The sequence below is a fragment of the Lepisosteus oculatus genome, chromosome 7, assembly GCF_040954835.1.
Source record: "Lepisosteus oculatus isolate fLepOcu1 chromosome 7, fLepOcu1.hap2, whole genome shotgun sequence".
Lineage (NCBI taxonomy): Eukaryota > Metazoa > Chordata > Actinopteri > Semionotiformes > Lepisosteidae > Lepisosteus > Lepisosteus oculatus.
Genome location: NC_090702.1, coordinates 25337815 through 25358624, shown reverse-complemented (window position 1 = coordinate 25358624; position 20810 = coordinate 25337815). Strand labels below are relative to the sequence as shown.

The 20810-nt window shown below is 38.1% G+C and overlaps 1 protein-coding gene across 4 annotated transcripts in view; it reads right to left on the bottom strand.

The window, feature by feature from the left end:
• Window positions 1-20810, bottom strand: part of LOC102694421 (CCR4-NOT transcription complex subunit 4) — a 51287-nt gene that overhangs the window by 20150 nt on the left and 10327 nt on the right. For 3 of the 4 annotated variants that reach the window (XM_006633497.3, XM_006633499.3, XM_015352923.2), the window contains exons 2-9: window positions 11138-11370; window positions 9244-9441; window positions 3567-3653; window positions 3103-3204; window positions 2293-2418; window positions 2001-2125; window positions 847-1050; window positions 101-158 (exon numbers count right to left, since the gene is read on the bottom strand). In XM_006633497.3, the coding sequence (XP_006633560.2) occupies window positions 101-158; window positions 847-1050; window positions 2001-2125; window positions 2293-2418; window positions 3103-3204; window positions 3567-3653; window positions 9244-9441; window positions 11138-11311 (1074 nt within the window). In that variant the 5' untranslated portion in view covers window positions 11312-11370. The remainder of the gene's footprint in view (window positions 1-100; window positions 159-846; window positions 1051-2000; window positions 2126-2292; window positions 2419-3102; window positions 3205-3566; window positions 3654-9243; window positions 9442-11137; window positions 11371-20810) is intronic. The other variant, XM_015352924.2, reaches the window with a different exon arrangement.

The following is a 20810-nucleotide window of genomic DNA, read 5'->3' as shown; positions in this document are numbered from 1 at the left end:
GAAACTACAAAGCCATTTTAAGAATACTTTGCAAATGAACACTGTACAGACTACATTAATGTATTCTTTACGGTTAACTATTAAGGATAAATATTCTTACCTGTTGTAAATTCTCACCGTTCCCTATATTAAGGGATTCTGGAGGTTTGTCGCTTGGACTGCAAAGTAAAACAAAGGTCTAAATTAAAACTATCTTTTTATCCATGCAATTACTTTTTACGAAAGTAACCATGAAAAACTTATATGGATGCCAGTTAGAAGGCTAAACAGGCAATTTGTCAGAAAAATATTTGGAGGAATTTTTTTAAGTTTGTGCTTTTTTCTCTTTGAGACATCCAAGACATTTTTTAAATACCCACGTGGAATTTGAGAAACTACAGAAACATATTAAATCAAACAGCAAATATTTAAAATAAGTGGGGGAAAAAAGCAATGATGAAGCTTTACAGAACATTACTCACAATGCTGTAATGTCACTCCATTTAAAACACACATACATTTTTACTTGTCACTCTGCTCTTCTGGGATATTCTTTTGCAAAACATTTGATAGAGCGTGTGTAAGGGTGCCGAGTACCATTAAAGCAAATGGCTCATCCTGGGAAAAAAAAACCCTCTGATGTATTACATAATGTAATATTATACCAAACGTGAGGAGAGCTCCCATCTCAGTTGTGGGTTTAGCTGAAACACATGACATGTTTGCTTTCTTTGCACATGGTTAGGCACAACAGCTACCACCTATACAACACACTTCACCTGTGAACGTCCTTCTGCCTTTAAAGCTTTCCCTCCTGTGCCTATGTAAGTGAGAAACAGTTCTGACACACTGCTGCTGTTCAGATACCTGGCAGGGTCACAAGCCGACGAGAAGGGGGAAAGGGTGGTTACTTGCCCCAACTCCGAGTCAGGTCCATCTGGCGTCATGTGCTCTTGATCGGAACAGTTGTCCAAAAGAGGAGGCGATTTCCGATGCTCAATTGCGAGCCCATTTACTGCTTTACTGGAACTCTGTAATGATGGCCATGCGTCTTTGTTGTTACTGTTGGGTCTGTAACAGAGACACAAATGCACAAGAGGGGGGAAAAAAAGTGTCACTGGATTTGGATTGTTTTTTAAGCAGGACACAAAAGGAAAAATTACCATCAAGTCTGTGTGATGCTAACAAGTGTTATTACACTTTTATTCACTCATCTCACTCTCCGTCGCATATTACTGTAACGAAACCTACTAAGGCAAATCCTTCATCAAAAATTGATCTCTACTTTAAGAATACTAAGAAAAAGGAGAGCAGGTTCTGGCTAAATATTAGAAATAAGGTAATTTACTAAAATTGTCCATTTCTTCTGGTTCCCTGCAGTGATAAAGTCATATTACAAAAATAGTTCCATGTCCCAACTTAACAACCAGCTGATTTCACTTTATCAACAAAGTAGGTCAAAACTACTTAAATCTAAGTATTTAAAAACACTTGCTATGGATTTATTTCCAAAACTTCAGCAAACTAAAAGTAAACTTTGAGCATCTCACCTTCATAATTCTGGCTTAGGGAAATGTACATGACCATCATCAAGTAAAAGTCCTTTTACAGTATGAAAAGACTGACAATTGGCCCAATGGTCAACAACACACAAAATCATTTAGTAAAACTATTTCTTCCATACCTGTCAAGAACATTTCATTACACCCGACACTAAACTATCTGCTCCCTTTTCATTAGTTCCATGATCAAATCATTTATTGGGACCACATATAGAATAAAGGAGCAAGTTGTCTTTTTTTCCAGCTTATCTAGGTTTTTATGCAGACTGGTGAATGCTGCATTCATAACATTTTATTCTGTAGACAAAAATAATATCCAGACTGTGGGAGTCTGAAGGTGTATTACAAAATATGCCCCACACAACGTGCAAAAAGATGTAAAGATAACGAATAAAATGTTATAGATATGAACACGATTAACCAGTTAAGCTTCTACCATGTATCCTGGAAAATTCATACCTTTGCAATGTGCTGGCTTTGCCCTTTGACTTCTCCCCTCCACCTGCTGAGGTTTGCAGGAAGTTAGGGTTCATTTTGTACAGCTCTTGTAGCAATTTCTGTTCGTATTCCTGGTGCTTCCCCGCCTGGACAAAAAGAAATCAAAGACGTCTGCTCAAAGGTTCTGCAATGCAATACGATATTTGTGTTTAACCACAAGTGGAACAGCTATCATCATATGTGGTTTTAGAAAGTCACAAAAGTAATTCAGTTAATTCAGTAAAAAAATTCTAGAGGATAAAAGCTCAGTTACCTGCATCTCCTCTTTTGTGAAACTGGCAGCTTCATCTCCCAGTTCATGAAGATACATACAATCTGGTTTGGGACACTGCATACTTTTTAGAAAGTAGCTGCAGTATTTTGTTGTACCTAAAGAAGCCTGGAGCAAAAAAACACAAAGAGACAAAACATATCAAAAACAAGAAAGCTATTTCCACAAATAGCACACATGGAAACCTAAAAAAACTGTTTCTATAACTGTCAAGCCTTATCAAAGACCTAAAAAAATTGAACAACTCAATACGAGAAATGTTTTTGTTTCACAACAAGAATTACAATACGTTTTTACACTCTGGAATCTCTTCCCAAATGCAATGGTATTTTTGCAAGAATCATTTCAGAAATTCATAATCAGACCTAAATTCCTGGCACTGTGATGTGGCTATTAAACAGAAAGCCTTTTTTGAGTACATCATTGTGCGTTACTTCAGTTTATTGGGAAAGCCATAATACAAAGATCCTGATGTCTGTTGGCACATAACCTGTTTATTTGGCCACACATACCCTTTATCATAGGGCATGTCACTGAGAGTGACTATAGGAGAATGTTGAGTCAAAATCTGATAGTAGATGCTTCCCACTACTTCAAAACGGGGAGCTTCAAATGTTCTGAGAACTCCTAATTTCTTCATAACTCTTAGGTTACTTTCATAATTCATGGAAAGATACTGTTTCCTTATCAACCTGCCACTTCAGAAATAAAATCCTCAGGACAAGAACCTTTGATTTTCAATTCCAAAGGATTTCCTTGTTCTTAGATTTAAGAAACACTACCTCAACTTACCTTGAGTGTTCTACCATCTACTACTACATTGTTGACACACTGTATGGCTCTGAGCGCATCCTCAGATCGAATGTAAGTGACATACGCGCTGGCACTGGGACCCTGAACGCAAGGGAAAAAAGGGAATACATTTGACTTTTGGAAAGCTAATTAACTTTACAATGCAATTTTAATCACCTCTTAACAGTCTCTTAACCTCTAAAGCCTCCTCTTAACAGTTAACACCCCTAATACAAACAATCCCTACATGTGTCCACGAGGATGCAATCAGCTATCTAGTTTTTAGTGAAAAGTAGCTCATGTTCTGTATTTTTTACATTCTTACAATCGGCAGAAGTTAATTTGTCATAAAATAACAGGTGAAGAATCCCATTAATTTAATTTATCATTAACCAACCTACAGCTCCCATATTAACCTCATACAGCATATCCGTCACACTGTTTACAACAGTTTGGACCTTTACCTGTGAGCCTGCATACGATGTACTGTTGTTGATGACTACTTTGTGTATTTTCCCAAACTTCCCAAAATATTCTGGCCGTTTTAAAACCTGAAAAAAGATAGCACAAAACAGGTCATAGTTAAGACTAATAGCAGACAAAGAACAAAGAAATATTCCCACAGAAAAATTTACAGAAAAGAATATTCCTAGGTTAAAGACTGAAACATTATGTGCTGTCTATTACCTAAAATTTTAACATGCATTCTCATTTAATTTAGAATTTGCAGAAGACAATTACCGTACCACTATGTCTTTGAACTGTGGGAGGAAACTGGAGCACCTAGAGGGAACTCGCAGGAAGAAAAACTCCATGCAGACAGCGCCCCAGTTCTGGAATTGATTAGCATGGTGAATGTTATGGTTCCAGTGGAGAAGGTTACAAATATGGGATGAGTTCTACAACTTACACCAACTGTGAAGATCAGTCTGGTAGTTAAACAAACTACTTGTCCTTTAAGCTACCTCTTATCTACCTCCATAATGCTCACAGAAAATTAAAGCTTAGCATTCCTTGAACAGATGGGATATTTTGTTCTTTAGAAACGTCTTGTATTCAAACTAATGTATAGAATAATATAGAGGCTAACATCATATAACTATTACATAACATCTATCCTATTTCTATTATTTTTGCAACAATACTTGAAGTGATGGAAAATCAATCTGGCATTGTCATTTGACTTGTCCAGTGACTGCTTATTTTGTAGTTGCTAATCATGCGATTTTCTTACTTAGATATAGAGGCACTGACAAATCTAAAGATGTAGTGATATTAATACTATCCTTTTGAAGTGGGAACCACTTTGTATTTTTAATCTTAATACTTAAATACACAATGGGGTTTCTTTTATAGTTATTGATCAATAGAAAAAAAATGTATTGAGAAAAATAAGTATAACTTGAATCTATAACTTATATTTGTACACTCTGTAAATAAAGATTTAGAAGAGATTTATCTAACAGTTATCATATTTTTGAAGTGTTGTACATATTAATTTATGTAGATGTCTTAATGGGCTGCTTTTGACTGACAAATTCTTTATTTGAAAAATTAGGCTACTGTGCACTTGGTATGGTTTCAGATTAATGTTAGCTGGTATCAGATCTGTATTGTGCCAAATGTACATGTCCTGATAAAAACTATTTGTGTAGAAACATTGACAGGTAAAATAATTTAACTTATAATTTAATCATTTAAAACCTTGCTGAAAAAAATCAACACTAAAGTGGAAAGCCATGTCTTTGTATGTACACACTAACATTAGGAGAACAGTAACCACCAACACACCACACAACATTAAATAAGCATCTCTGTTAACTGGTTGTCTATAATTTGCAGCCAGCCATCACTGATGGGTTTTTGTTCAAGTAGTGCAACTGGATTCTAGTCTTTTTAAGACACATGGCATTTGGAATATGATATGTCGCAAAGAAATGGTAAGCAAGGAAGGGCTGTAGTAGCTGTGCTTTCAGACAGTTCAGTACCAAAGCTGCAGTACTGCAGTTTATTGAGGTCCTACCACTGCATCCTGCTTTAAAATTTGGCTGATGCTGGTTTTTCAAATTTCAAATATTTATCCAGTTCACAACAGTCTTTCCCAAAGTCACCTCAGGAGTAAACTGCCAAAAATGGAAAGAAATCACTGATTTCAGGAATGTTCTGTCACTCGTGCTTTTGTCCAAAAAGAAGTACATTTGCACCTATTTCACCCATTAGGTTTGTTGCTGAAACGGATTGGGTGTAATACCTTGTTGGAAGTACAACAGCACTGTTGTAAACCCCTCACTCTACCACAAGACATCCATAACCTCATCACCAATAAACATGGAAGGATGAATTTGATCATTTTTAAAGCTTTCAAACTTGTTTGAAAACTTCATTTATCATTCTTAAGAAAAATTAAAAAAATAGACCCTTGTTTATATCTTCAATAAACACGTTGGCATTCCATCCACCATTTGTTGAGACAACATACATTTTAATAATTTATTTTGTTAAATGTCAGAAGAAGAGGGCCATCAGATATTTCCTCAGTTTTTACACTAGCATATTGGCACGACTAATGCAGAAAAAAAAATCATACCCTAAGCACATAAGACAACTCTAGGCAAAAGTGTGCACCTGCTCTCACTCCAAATTTAGGAAGTAGGACACCTCAACAGCTGACTACCAATACTAGGAGATTGTTCCTCACTTTAAATCTTCTCCAATAGCTCTGCTTTGTTGAGTGGCACTGAAGGGGAGGTTACCTGCACAAATGGCATTCATATCAAGCAACTTTATTAATGCTACAAATCTGAAGACTTGCTGCAACCATTTACAAGGCTTGTAAATAAGGAATAATAAGGAAGCAGGCTGGTGTTCAGAGCACTTGTTTTTGTGGGTATACATTATATTAATCCTGTTTGAAATTAGCCTGTTAACTTCTCGATAAAGGCCAACAAAGCACCTTTGAATGAGGAGCAGGTAAAGGTTTAATCCATGCTGAAAGGAAAAGAAAAGACATTTTGGCTGTGGATCCTTCTGCAGCTACCTACTTGACACCTGAAGAAGACTCCACAGCCAAAACATTGTCTCTTTTCTTTTCAGCATGGAATAAACCTTTACATGTTCCTTTGCAGCCTTCGCATGCTGACGCAGCTACCTATTTGAACATCTCTGAATGAGGATGAACCATTTTTTGGAGAATCCACCCCTCGAGATGCAGATATGGAGACGTCCTTTACTACTTGTCTCTTTAAAGAGATCAGTAGATATCAAAGATTCTGGATCAAATGATGGGAATATTCTATCAAATGCACCTGGTAAAGAACATTGGGGAAGTACTGAATAAAAACCTGATAAATGCTTATTTAGAAGCAGAGACAGGGAAAAAAAGAAACCATCAACAATAATTACCAGGAACATCAGGAAATACCCAAGCTAAAGCTAAAAGGGCAAATATAATTCAAGAGAAAATCTGAGTCAGCAAGTTCAAATTCTAACAGCTGTTCCAAGATCTTGGTCTACATGGAAAACTGCCAATTAGTTCAATACAACTTATGTCGAGGACAGCAAAGGGTCCTTCAAGAGACAGGAATAATGGCAAATCCAATTGCAAAAAAGTGGAGGGACGAAAGAGCTCCAGTAATACAACTACTTCACAAGAAATCCTCTTGCTCTCTGTCAGCATGTTTAGCAACACAATGGTGAGATTTTATAAAAAGTGGAGGGAGTAGTCATTTCAAAAAGTAAGGTCCTTCTTGGTTTGGCCAAAAAATTATTTGGTCATGCAAGTTAAAAGTCTTACTGTTGCAACTATTCACAAGCCATTAAACGTGGACTATTTCACATGCTGCAATTTCTAAATGCCTAACCCATGACAACCACAGACTCCTTCTACGGCACATCTTAAAGTTCCTCAAAAACAAAGTCTTCCAAAATCCCTGCCACAATTTTGAATATTTTGCTTCTAACTCTGTGGAAACAGAGTTGAACTTCTTTGCAACTGCACATGGTAAAAGACATTGTTATAGTGAGGGAGGAACAGTTATACAACTGGAAACAAAAGGTTTTAATGCAAACAACACAACTCCACACCAACTGCACCTCTATGTAAAGGAAAATCCCTGTTCTTGAAGTAGAATACATCATAATTGCCTGAATAAGCTTCTCAAGAAGTGGTTCAGTTAGGTAAGATGCCTGGCACATAGAATCTTCTTCACCCTAAACCCATTTTCAATACAAATACCAAGGTGCATGTTTTTGTCTACTCAACAATTCACATTGAAGAACTGATCACAGAGTACAGGATGCTTTGTCCTCTGACGAATTTAAAGTGTTCATCACAGGAGTGTATGCAAGGGACCGGTGGCTTCTGTTGAGCTAAGGCAACCTGAGGTAGAAGTGTACGAAAACGGACCTTCCAAATCATTTGTTTCCCCTGGCAGTCCTGATCAAATCATTGCAGATTTGCTGAAGATGTGATGACATCATGAAGCCAACCACTGCACTGGACAAAACACACCCACTCTAGAGGGAATGTGCATCAAAAGCCCTGGAACTGTGGCTACAAAGCAAAAGGCCAAGTTAAAAAGTGAGCCTCACAGTCACATGGCTTTGCTTGACCTAAGGATATACCTGACACTATATTCAAGTGAAAGCTGTGCCTCAACCAATGGCAGCACCCCTCAGGAACGCAAATTTCAGGTGTTATGAACAAGGGTCTAAACTACAACATCTGCAAAACATAAAAAAAAATAGTTTACCAAAAATCATGTCTTATTCTTAACTACTTCTTCAATGCAAATGGTAAAATAATTTGACAACCCTATTTAGTCCTACAAACCATATCAATAACCCTGCTATGTATATCTGGATAAGGACATCTTATGGCAGGGTGGGAGAGTCCAAAATTGATACATTTTGAGAATCTGTCTCCTAAATGGTTGGTCATTCAATCCTGAAACCACAATCTACACAATTCTATCATGGGCACGTATTTATGAAAATGTTACATCAAAAGGGGTGAGGGTCAAAGGAAGCAGTGCTTTTCTAACTGACTTTATATGGGATGACTGTCAAGAAAAGCATTATTGGCTTATTAAAATGTTCATGTGAAAGAGCATTTTGTTGTTTTTTAAAAAAAAATAAAATAAAAGAGCATTACTGGAGATTTTATGGCATATTTCTGTGAAGATAAAATGGCAGATTATACTTCACAGGTTAGATTAAAAAAACTGTTTATAAGCACATGAACAGTTGTACATTTAACTTATTTAACATTAGTTGTACTTATACGTATTAATTATAATCTCACATCTTTATGATACTTTTGAAATTCTGACACTTCTATTAGCCGACATAGTTTTATAATTCAGTACACACTTCAGTACTGTATATTGGATCCCAGCATTTAAGCCTAGTCTGTTTTCAAAGTCTCCCCACAGATCTGTGGCAGACAATCAATAAAGGACAATCAATTTACTTCAGGGTATGAAAAAGAAATCAACATCCAAAACAACCTTTACAACCACAAAAAAAGACTAAAAATAATGCCAGTAAACTGTTTTAAATTATTATTTTTTAACTTGTGCCCTGGAAACCCAACACACTGCAGATCAAACTGTCTATGAAGACATGGAAACCGATCAGAGGAATATTTACTACATCCTCAATTCAACTATGTTTTAGACCCATCTTTTCATTGCACCACATTATAAAACATGGCTTACGCAGGCCAAAGAGGATTGCTAAAGCACTTTTTATCACCTCTTCTAGAGACTCTCTGATCTCTTAAGTACTTAAATCCAAACTGTTGAAGTTCCAAGATTCTGCTTGTTAATATTCAGGTGAGATGAACATCACTGAGTACCGTAACGCACAGCAGGCGCCCTTGTCACATTAGGTCTGCCCCATCCCGACTGAGGCTCGAACCCGGGACTCCCGCGTCTCTCTGCAGCGACCCAGCCCCGTGAGCTAAAGAGAGATCTCTCCACAGCCCAGTAGCTGTAGTCCTGCTATCACAGGGAAGGGCGGTGACGTCACCTGCTCTGGTACGCCGGCTCTTACACAGTGCCTGTCGGCCGTAAGCGTTACAGTACTATGGTTAAAGCCTGCAGAAAAGAGATTAAGCAAAGCGTGGGGGACGTCACCCACCTCTGGGTCAGCTAGCCGTTGTGAAAGTCCCACCACGAACACCAGGTTCCTCTGCACCACGCGCACGCTGGCCAGGTGCTTGCGGTTCTCCGAGATCTTCTGTTTCCGCTCGTTCTGCTTCTGTTTCTTCTCGTTCTTTATCCTCTGCAGCTCCTCCTGTGAGAGGGGTTTGTACACGGCCGGGTCTTCGGGGTAAGGCTGCAGGAACACACGTGGGCACAGAAGACCCTCCGTTCAGATGAGCAAAGGAGCATGCGAACCCCAGCAGGGTCACTTAACTAAAGGCCCTTAACGCAGGTGCTGACCTGGGACAGCAGTAGGATTTGGGATTTATCATAGGTGCCCCTCTCAGGGTTATTTGTTCTTTTTCTCTGGCACGGCATCCACTTTTTAAAGAATCTACAAATCACAATGGGTCAGATGAACTTAAAATAAATGAGTAAAAGACAAGAGCTTTTATTCGGATATCATGGTGGGTTTTTTCAAAAAATTCCCAAACCCTTAGGTATCACATTGTGCAAACACATCATAGACCTGGAAATTCGAAGTGGTGACTGTTTCAGTGACTTAACTCTCACATCCACTGGGACATAGATATAGATTGCATCTCTATAATATAATGGATGTAATGATCATGTTCTTTTAAGTATGAATGATGAGCTCAATAAGCTTCATTTAAAACCTTGACTACTTGCATTATAAAAATTATTTCCTATGCATCTTCATCTTATACTGTAACCTCCAAAAACATTTAATCTGTATTCTGACTTACTTTCTTACATCAAGTAAATACCATTACAAAGGTTTAATCCCTGATGAAAAACAGTCTTATTATGAAGTCACTGTAAAGCAACTCATAATTTCCACTAGTAGTACATTTTGATCCTTAAAGTTGCAGGTTTATGTTTTTCAGGCTACACAATTCTTAACAAATCTTCCATGACAGGGATGCCCAAGGTACTTGTTAACTTACCTATAATGTTAAAACAACTACAGACAACCTTACTAGGCTTTATCATCACAACAGCTTACTTTGACATAAACAGGTATATACATGCATCTCACAAAGAACACAGGGATCGCATATATTTTTACAATTGAGAGTGACGACGGATGCTTACTCTGACTGTCCTCCAAAAGAATTAGATGGTTCTGCTTCCTTGAGTTGAGCAACAAAAGCCAATTATTCACAAGCTTGACTGTATATAGCATATACAATACATCAATGTACATCAGTCCTCGGTACACCAAGGTCTACCGTATGTTAGATTGTATTTTATTAAAAAGTCATAAACCAAATCATGTTGATGAAACTGTTCTCAAGCAATTTTAAAATCCCAAACAGCAGCTTTAAGTGGTAAATCCAGGAAGAAGAGATTAAATTACAACACTGATATTTTTGCAAGTTTCAAAATTGCAGCTTAAAATATCTGTGAAGGTGAATAAATGTGCAATGTTTGTACTTTCAAAGTCAAAGCCAAATCAAACAACCTCTATGAATAAAATTAAAGAGAACAAATACCATCTCCATTCATTGCAATGATTTAAAAATATTTAAGAATTTCACTGTGTGGCACAAAGATTAAAACAATAAAGTTAACACTGCTCCCTGTCCAAGACTATTAAAGATTTGAACAAAAGTAAAATAACTAAACATTGCATCATTTGCTAAGGAGATGGAACGTTCCACATTTTACCATTTTTATTGCCTCACTTGATGATATTTAAAAATGTAACCGGCTTTTAGACCTTATTTTCTGGTTTGATTAAAAATAAAAGTTGTGTGCCTCTCTATTCAGACCCTTTTCCCTCAGATTTGGAAAGGCCTTTTTTTGGTTTCCCAAAAAGCAGAACCTTTCCACGGGGCTGTGGCGTGTCCCCGGGCCAAGCGTACCTTTCTGCAGGCGGGGCAGAGCCCGTTCTCGTCTGTGCGGATGCGGTGCCAGCAGAAGCGACAGATCTGGTACCCGCAGGTGCAGGGGAAGAAGTTCATGTCGTCGATCTCCAGGGGCTCCATGCAGAGGGGGCACTCCATGGGGTCCTCCTTCACCTCGGGGCTACGCGACATCCTATGGCACGTCTTGGAGATCTCGCAGCAGAGGAAACGCAGCAGGGCTGAGAACAGGGCTGCAGGACGAGATGGGAAACACGGGTTGGACACCAGGTCTCGCCAGGCGCCCTGGCTCAAGGCGTCGGAGATTAACTATCATTTTACCCTGAGGGGTAGGCTCTTCTACCGTCCCACCCCACTGACTCGAGGATGGAGGAAGAGCGTTTGTTTGTAAACAAGAAGTCAAGCCATTGTTTAATTGTTTTGAAAACACTTACACTGGTTCAAACAGATAAAAATTATTCACTAAATGACATGACTTCATCCTAGACTTCACGCTGCCTGTCAAAACAATGACCATAAAGTGTGAAAGGGACAAAGTCACGTAACATAAATGTTACATAAATTTCTTCTATCTGGCCACAACTGACCACCCCCTGCTCCTCCTCGGGGCTTTCTGACCCAGTACTGAGCTTCCTCTGGTTGACCAGCGAAGGGCCAGAAACCCAGCTGTGAGTACAAGTGTGCACTGGCATGAGAACAGACTATGAAACACCAGTTAAATATATAACACACTCAAGTTGAGCATTAATGTGATTTAAAACTTTTCTAAACCTACCACAGTGAAAAAGAAGAATCAAAAGCATAGAAATTCTGCGAGGTGCCATTCAGGAAATAACAGGTTTCCACAAAAAATAATTACCAAAAACAGCACTGCATATTTGGAAGTGCTTTCAAGGTTTATGCAAAAACCCTAAAATTGATGGTTTATTGGTGCTTCTGCTTTTAATATAATGAAGCTATTTTTCTGCCTTTTCAAATGGTATTCTGTATTGCCTACCTGTGGCAATTTGTGCATTTAGAGCAGCCAGTGTTTAAATACAGCACTTGCACAGAAACATTAGCATCAAGAAGGCTTAGTGCAGCACACAGTATGAAATCTAGAAGCTCACTGCAAAATTGGTTGTGCAGGTCGATTTGCCAAATACTTTTGGAGTTACAGTATTTACATTCATGCCAATTGATTATGTAATGCTCAGCATAACAGCACATACTAACCCCCAGCTGCTGCTCAAAAGGGGCTGGTGAAACAACAAAAGAGACAGATAGACTGATGAAGTTCTGCACTCCAGCTCAGATGACATGTAGCAAGATATTCCAGAATTAAGTAACTGAGTGTTTAACAAAATGGAGGTCATTCATAGTGCTTGCGAAAATGTCTTTTTACATTTTTCTTTCACAGTCGTATGCAATTCTTTTCCGATTGCTTCCTGTCATTGCTGACTGGTGGTTACTGTGAGGCCACTCCTGGACTCCAACGTGGGTCCTCGGGACTTCACCCATGTACCAGTCCCAAAAACGCAAGGTTAGCGTGCACGGCTATACGCACATATTTAAAGTCACACCTACAATTATAAAAGCTATTTAAGCACCAAGAACCACATACAAATCACATATTATAAGAAAATGTTTACAATGCTATGTATGAAAACAAGGCAAATAGGTTTTTTTATATATATATACAAACGTTCCCAGTTGGGGCTACACTCACTGAGGCCAAGTCCCTGATTTATTTTGGGATGGTGTTCCAGAGCTCTGGGACAACAGAGAAGGCCCCAGTCCCAATACAGTCTAAAACAGGGGGGTCCGATCCTGGTACTGCAGAGCCTGTGTCTGGGGCTTTTCATATCAACTCAACTCTTGAGACCGCAATAATAATAAAATAATAATAATAATAATTAAAAAAAACTTTTTTCTATAAAGCACCTTTAAAAGTTGGCTTCTCAAAGCGCTTTACAGAATGACAACAGCAACAAATAAAAAGACTACACAAGATAAAACACAATTAAAACATACAGAGGACACTGTGGGTGGTGGTACTAAGAAAAGTAGAAGCAGAGGGGTAAAGAATGGAACCAGTCAAGTAAAGGCTCTTCTAAAGGCTGAGTCCCTGATTTCTCTTGAGACACTAACCAGGTCGTTAAACAGATTTGTGGAAAAAAAGACACTAAAATCAGGTTTTCTACCACAGACACAGAAAACACAGGACACAGCCTGGCAATATTTCCAAGATGGACAAATAAAATTTAAAATAGTGTGAGCATTAAATTCAAACAGTAATCCACAACCATCCCCAATTTATTTATTTTGAATTAGAACTCACATCGCAGCCCCATCCACAGACAAGCTTACAGCTTTGGTTTTATACATCAGAACAGCTACAGATAAGGAGGCCATTCAGCGCACTTTACTTGTGTGACTTGAACTTGAACTTTATTGCCATATGTAACCAGTACTGGTACAATGGAATTCTTACTCACAGAAAGTCTCTCGATTGTAAAACAAGTGTAAAAAACAAGACAAAGTGCAAACAGTGCATCAAGACAATGTACAAACAAACAATAGACAATGTGCAAGTAAACATGTAGAAAGTTTGAATGTAAACAATACAGAAATGTAAACAATTACTGGAGATGTGCAATAGATAAGAAATCATAAAGAGGTAGATGGTGATGGTGTAGGTGTGGTCCGAGGGGGATGGCTAAAAGTGTTCGCCAGTCTCACTGCTTGTGGATAGAAGCTGACAGTAACTAACTGAGCCAAAGATCTCTTCCAGACGATTCAGTACTGGCTTCTTCCACAGGAGTGGGTAACTTGCTCCGTACTCCCAAGAACCCTAAACAATTAACTGGCTGGAGGAGCCCAACAACAAGCTCATATGATTACAAACAGAAAACCGCAATGAAAATTTGCACCACCCAACCTTTCATGGCAGAAAATCCTGAATTAGCCAATTCATTATAAGGTTTAGTGTTAAGGTTTACTGATTTATGCAGAGAGAGATTTTAGTATGTGACAAAGAGGACACAAATATACTTTGAGCTTCAAACTAATAAGTACATTAATTTTTAATACTGACTGAATGTTTCTGGTGTCATTTAATTAACTGGTCATCCATGACTGACCATGATGCACTCAAATGACTAAGCACTAAATAACCTCATCGCTGAGAGTTGGCACAGAGGACGAGGGAGCCTAACCACTTGAATGTCAAACCTTGTGGAAATCTGAAATAGTAAACCCAAAGGGACAAACATGCTCTGCTTATTAATGAAAAACCACCTTAGTGCCACTGGTACGTCAGAGGAGCACCTGGTTCTATCCACCATGGGTGTTCACAACCTGGCAAAAAGTAATAGCCAAACAATCCAACAGTAAGCCCTTCGATCTGCGTAAGACCATAAGTCACAAGTCTTGCCATAATCAGGGGATTCAAGCATGATGGTCTGGGCAGGAGTGGACTACTGATCACCTGAACTGATTGATAGCAACTAGTGAGACACAAGTCTGACATTTATGATGCCATAGATGCCTTACTCATCAGATTTGTCATACCGAATGTCATATCTGTTCAATCAAAGGGGAACTGCAATGCTATTTTTATGTTTTGAGGTTCAAAAGCATCGGCACTGATGAGTGCATTTCGAACCACAATGAAAGTAAAATCTGTACCATAATGTATAAAACCGCCAATTTATGTCACAAAACAGGTTAAATTTCTAGGTAGAACGAGAGCCATATTCTGTGATTCAGGAGGAGGCATATCTTCCTTATTTTATTGTAAACACATCTCTTTCAATCCAATAGCAATATTGCTCTCGACTCAGATGGTTCTGCCATCAAATACTTTTTGTTAACTCTGCGTGCATATTGGAACATTTCTGTGGTGAAATGTCTGCTGCACAACCTGTACTCACTCGTACATTACATTAGTCATTACAGTGACTAGTGAGCAGGAAGGGCTGCAACATGTCACAATTCGTGCATACACTCGACAACATGGTGACTGTACAGTACTTTCACGAAGTTCATAAGTTTGTGTTTATTTTTGGAATTTGTAAAATGTTAAGATTTTACAATCTTACCATTAAATCTGTTTTTTTAACAAGATTTATAATCTGGTCTGAGAAATTGGGACTGCAGTTCTCCTTTAAGTGCCAGTGCAGAAGAGTCATTTTTCTCATGCTATTGTTAGAATTATTTTCCAGTTTCAAGTGACGGTTCTTTCAATGTTCAGTATACCACACAGCTGAGTGCCCAGTACGGATCCCTGTGCGAAACCTTAAAAACAAGCAAAAAAATGTTCAACGTTCAATGTTCAGGTATGTTTTAAACCATGTACATGCAGAATCAGAGTTGCCAAACAAACTCCCCAACCAAGCGAATGGAAAATCAAAGCTGCCACAAAGTGTTTAGCAGTTTTAATGAGAGCAGTCGCAGCACTATGGAAGTGTCTGAAGCCAAAACCAAAAAGGTCAAAGTATTTAAAGTTAAGTAACAACTGACTCTTCACACCTGAGCCACAGTGCGATCTCTCTGTATGGATTTTTTTTAAAGCAAACCTTCATGGAACTACTAGAGGCTAACACAAAAAAGTTAAAAAGCATGTTTAGCTAAATCTTACTGAACGAAAGATGTAAACCGGATAAGGTTAAGCATTTGAACATAGTTGAGCCATCATACTATATACCAGTAATCTGACTGCTTGTGCTAACCTGACATCATATGTTGCCAAATAAGGTACAGGAAGAGGAGCTGCAATGTTTACAAGTAGTGCTAAAAAAAGAGGATATCCTGGTGAATAAGAACTTCCAGAAGAAACTTCCAGATGCCTTTAAGGTCCAATAACATTGTGACATACAGGGCTCACAACTCTGGACCAACTGTTTTCAGATGGATTTTACCATTTTTCTTTAAAAAAACTAAATATTCTGCACATGATTTTGACATTTGACCTTTCCATATCATTTAAAGAAATGTATAGTACTTCAGAAACTACCATGTTTTTGTTACTCAGCTGACCTAGTGCATTTTTAAAAAGATTAAAAACATTGCATTCTATGGTGTAATTATATTTAATATTTTGAAAGAATGTGCATATTTTTCACCTAGAAGCCCCCACTGTATTTCTAGAAAGATGAAATCTATTTACATCTTTGCTAATGTTTTGTTGGCCTTCTTGTATTCTGTCCTAAAACCTTTACTGGTGCATCAGAAGAATGAAACTAAATTGAAATTCAATTTAAAAACAGCATTATGTACAGGAACAGTATCACATGATCTTAATCACACTTCTGTTGTATAAAGTACACTCAATATTAAAAAGGCAATTGATGTGAAAACTTAGTTTTACCATTTAAACTTTCAATCTACTACATACCTAAACGAAACTGTTTAAAATTTGTAACTAAAATCCAGTAACAAACAGCCAAAGGTACAGAAAACACCGACATTACTCTTAAGAGATTTTTATCATAAAGAACTAAGACCTGACACTGTTCATTCTAAAATATTTCACTGCCCAGTACTCAAATGTAAAGCTCAAAGCTAATTTGAAAAAAAAAAAAACAAGACAAAATATTAATCAGAGGGTAAGGCTGTTTGAACCTGTAGGAACAGACGCTAAAGAATTCAAAATTGCACATCATGCAAGTGATGCATGATAATGACATAATGCCTGTTTTAAAGATCCCATAAAGATTAAAAGATGCTTTATAACAAGAATCCTTTAACTGGAAATGAAGTGCTGCATCTAAACTACACTGTGATGTAACCCATCCTTAGGATGACAAGTGCAATGCTGCTGACTCAAGGTAAACCATCTGGAAAAGTCACTGCTGGAGGAACCCTTGCTATAAATACCCTGCCTGGTGACAGGAGGAGCCCTCCTTCACTCTCTGTCAGGGGAAAGATCTGTTGTCTTCGACTACATGCAGAACAGTTACCATGACTGTCTCATCCTTAGTAAACCAGGCCGCGCTGCCCAGCTTTATGAATCACCATGCAATGCATCTGATCGACAGAAATCCAAATCAAACTGTTGTAAGTTCTGTGTGATAACTGTTCACAATATTAATAGCTCTTAGAAATCACTCACTTAAGATACTTGCAGGCACAACAAAAAGTAATTTAAACAGTGCAGTTCAGTGCTCTCCAAAAAAATCATTTTGGAAAACATTTCTCAGACAGTGCCGTGAAAAAGTATTCCCGATTTCCTCTATTATTTCATATTTGTTACACTCGATGTTTTCAGATCTTTAGACAAAATCTAATAGAAGATAAAGGGATTCTGAGTGAACAAAACACGTTTCTTATGTGTATTTCATTTTTTAATAAACAGTTATCCAACACCCATTTCCCACATAAAGTAATTGCCCAGTTACTTAACTGGTTGCGCCAGATTTAGCTGCAATGACTGCAACCAAATGCTTATAACTTAATATCAGTCTTTCAACGTTGCTGTAGAGGAATTTTAGCCCACTCTTCCTCACAGAACTGCTTTAATTCAGAAACATTGGTAAGTAGAACTGTTCATTTCAGGTCCTGCCACAGCATCTCTATTGGGTTTAGGTCTGGGCTTGGACTAAGCCACTCCAAAACCTTAATTTTGCTTCTTTTCAGCCATTCTGATGTGGACTTGCTTTTGTGTTTTGGATCACTATCTTGCTGCATGACCCAGCTACGCTTCAGCTTCAGCTCACGGACGGATGACCAGAAATGATCCTTTAGAGGTTTCTGAGACCGAGCAGCATTCATGGTTCCTTCAATTCTGGCAAGTCGTCCAGATCCTGAGGGAGCAAAGCATCCCCACACCATCACACTACCACCACCATGTTTGACTGTTGGTATCATGTTCTTACTGTGGAATGTTGTGTGTGCTTCACGCTAGGCATAATGGGATCCATGTCGTCCAAAACGTTCCACTTTTGACTCATTTGTCCATAGAACACTCTCCCAAAAGGCTTGGGGATCATCCAGGAGCTTCTTGGCAAAAGAGAGACGAGCATTTATGTTCTTCTTGGTTAGCAGGGGCTTCTGCCTTGCTACTCTCCCATGAAGCCCATTTTTGCCCAGTCTCTTTCTGATTCTTTCTGACTCATGCACACTGACCTTAGCTGAGACGAGAGAAGCCTGCAGTTTTTGGGATGTTTTTTTAGGATCCTTTGTGACTTCCTGAGTGATTTTGGCAGGTCGGCCACTCTTGGGAAGGTTCACTACTGTTCCCAGTGTTCTCCATTTGGAGATTATGGCTCGGTAGAGTCCCACAGCCTCAGAAATGGCTTTCTAAGGAAATTAACAATTTTCTTGCTTTTACCTGAAATATATTTGTCACTACAGACATACCTACACTCCTACATTTAAGAGAAAACTAGCATCACTTACTTAGAGAGCTTAAACTGCTTTTCCAGTCTGATTCTCCCTAACTATAGATTTATCAAGAGGATATCCAACTGGCAATATTAAGGCTATCACTCTGTTTCCAACATATCATTCTATGGCTAGTGGTCTTTGCATAACAAAAATGCTGAACTCCACATAGACGTTCCCACAATGGACCCAACAACTATCCTGAACAGTGGAAGCACCCTTATTAATGAGAAACACACAGATTTCAACATCTGCTCCTAATCCCAAACGTGGTTGTTGCTCAGAAATTTGGTGCTTCACAAACCACATTCAGAGACAGAAAAAAGTGCATTAGATCACAGCCTTTTCAGCACAATACAGAGGTGTCCAGCAATAATAACAAAAAACACTTGCCTAAAATAAGATCTTTAATAAGAACGACTGAAACTTTAAATAAAAGAACCTTTCAGTTTCAACAAAAGTGCATTTACTGTTCTTAACATTACCAAAAACAAAAGATCTGTTACTTTTCACCTACTTCAAAGTGACATTTGTTTGACATGAGAAAGAAATAAAACAATGAAGACTGATCCCAGGTGTATCTGTACCCAAAGGAAAACATTCACACGTTACCTCTTACCTAAACAATACTGAGATTATTTGCCTTTTCACTGTTTCAGATTGAAAACAATGCCCTGATTGTCTGTTTAACATATTGACAAACTTTGAAAGCTACTGCTGTGTACTGTGCTAAAACCAACAACCAGACTTAAAAGTTACAGAACACAAGCATTGTATAATAGAACAAGGAATGACACATACTCAGAACACACAAGCAACACATACCTGGAACTAATTCAAGAATACATGCTGCTGTGTGCGAATGCTTGAAGACAGCAGCAGACTTGTAACTGTAAAACAATGTCTTGTCTTTAAACTAGCAAATTTTGTACCAGATGAAGAAAGTACAAACTAAGGCCGAATCCGCTTGCCTGTAACCTTTGTGTTGCAGATTAGATTTAAAAATAGATTTGTAAGTTTAAACAAATGATAAAAGGAACACAGTTTCATTGCATCCAGACTGAAATATTTCATTACCCATAACATCAAATCCATATTTATAGTGCAGGCAGCAGAACATCAACACCCTCCATGCGTAGAAAGGTATTTCAAGCTGTTAATTTTTCAGCATGTTGTGTCAGTCAGCTAAATCACTTGATTATGTGGTGCTGCTTAGTTTTCCTGTTCTTCCAGTTTAACAGTATTTTGCTTTTGTGAGGAGTAATAGCAAAAACATGCTTTTTTTAACATGTGGGATTATGGTTGAGAGGTCACCAATAGGAAACGGAGGGGAAAATAGCCCAGCATCTCTCAGACAGTGCTGGATTTGGACTTTATGGACAGCAGCAAAATGTCTCAATATAACCTTAAGTACTGTAACATTTTCTGTACACTGGTTGTAAATGTCAGTTTCTGACAGCTCTATGGTAAATAAGTCCTTTCCAATATGCTATAACCTAAGTTTGGCATTTTATTAATTGTATTTGATTGTTGCATGAAACAGCAAGTGTTGAGGCAAACAGTAATTCTTGTTCCACATGTCTTTGGGAACATAAATCCCATCTGAACTGGAAAATTAATTGTTACATTTCAGATGTATTATTTTTAACAGTTTTGATTTCCAAGGGTTCCACCATTAAAGCAGAGGGGAACTGAGAGGCAAACGACTGATATTTAAGTTTAAAACATCTCTTAACTGAATGCACAAGAAGTATGAACTACTTGGTATTGAGTATTAAACTGAGGGATGAGAGTTGACTCCCTCTATCAAAAATGTGTCTCAAATGGGAAATAACCTTCTGTGACCATGTTTTCAATACAAGGGGTTTCCCGCTGATTGTAAAGTCAGTGTTATGCTACATAGATTTCAAAGATGGCGATACGTCTTTGATGATGATTATAATTGCTTTCCACAAAGCTTTTAAAGTAATTGACATTGGTTCTCACACAGCTACGACTTGGTAAGAATGGTATATCCTGAAGTCTCAGTCTATCCAAGCTGGCTCTTCCACTGTTCTGGGTGGACCCATCTCAAAAGGTAGTTTAACTGAAAAAATAAGTAATTGAGAAAATATGGTACTGAATGTAACCCCACCTGACTTTCTCAATTTTAGTCTACCTTTTCTGTTTTCCAGTAGATTCGGGGATCATGAATAATAGTTCAGTTTTGGGAGTACATTTATTTAAACCATCTTCATCTGTGCAGATCTTCTGGAAACAACCCCACTTTGGGAGCAAGGTTCAAATGAAACAAGTCCTTCAAATCGGT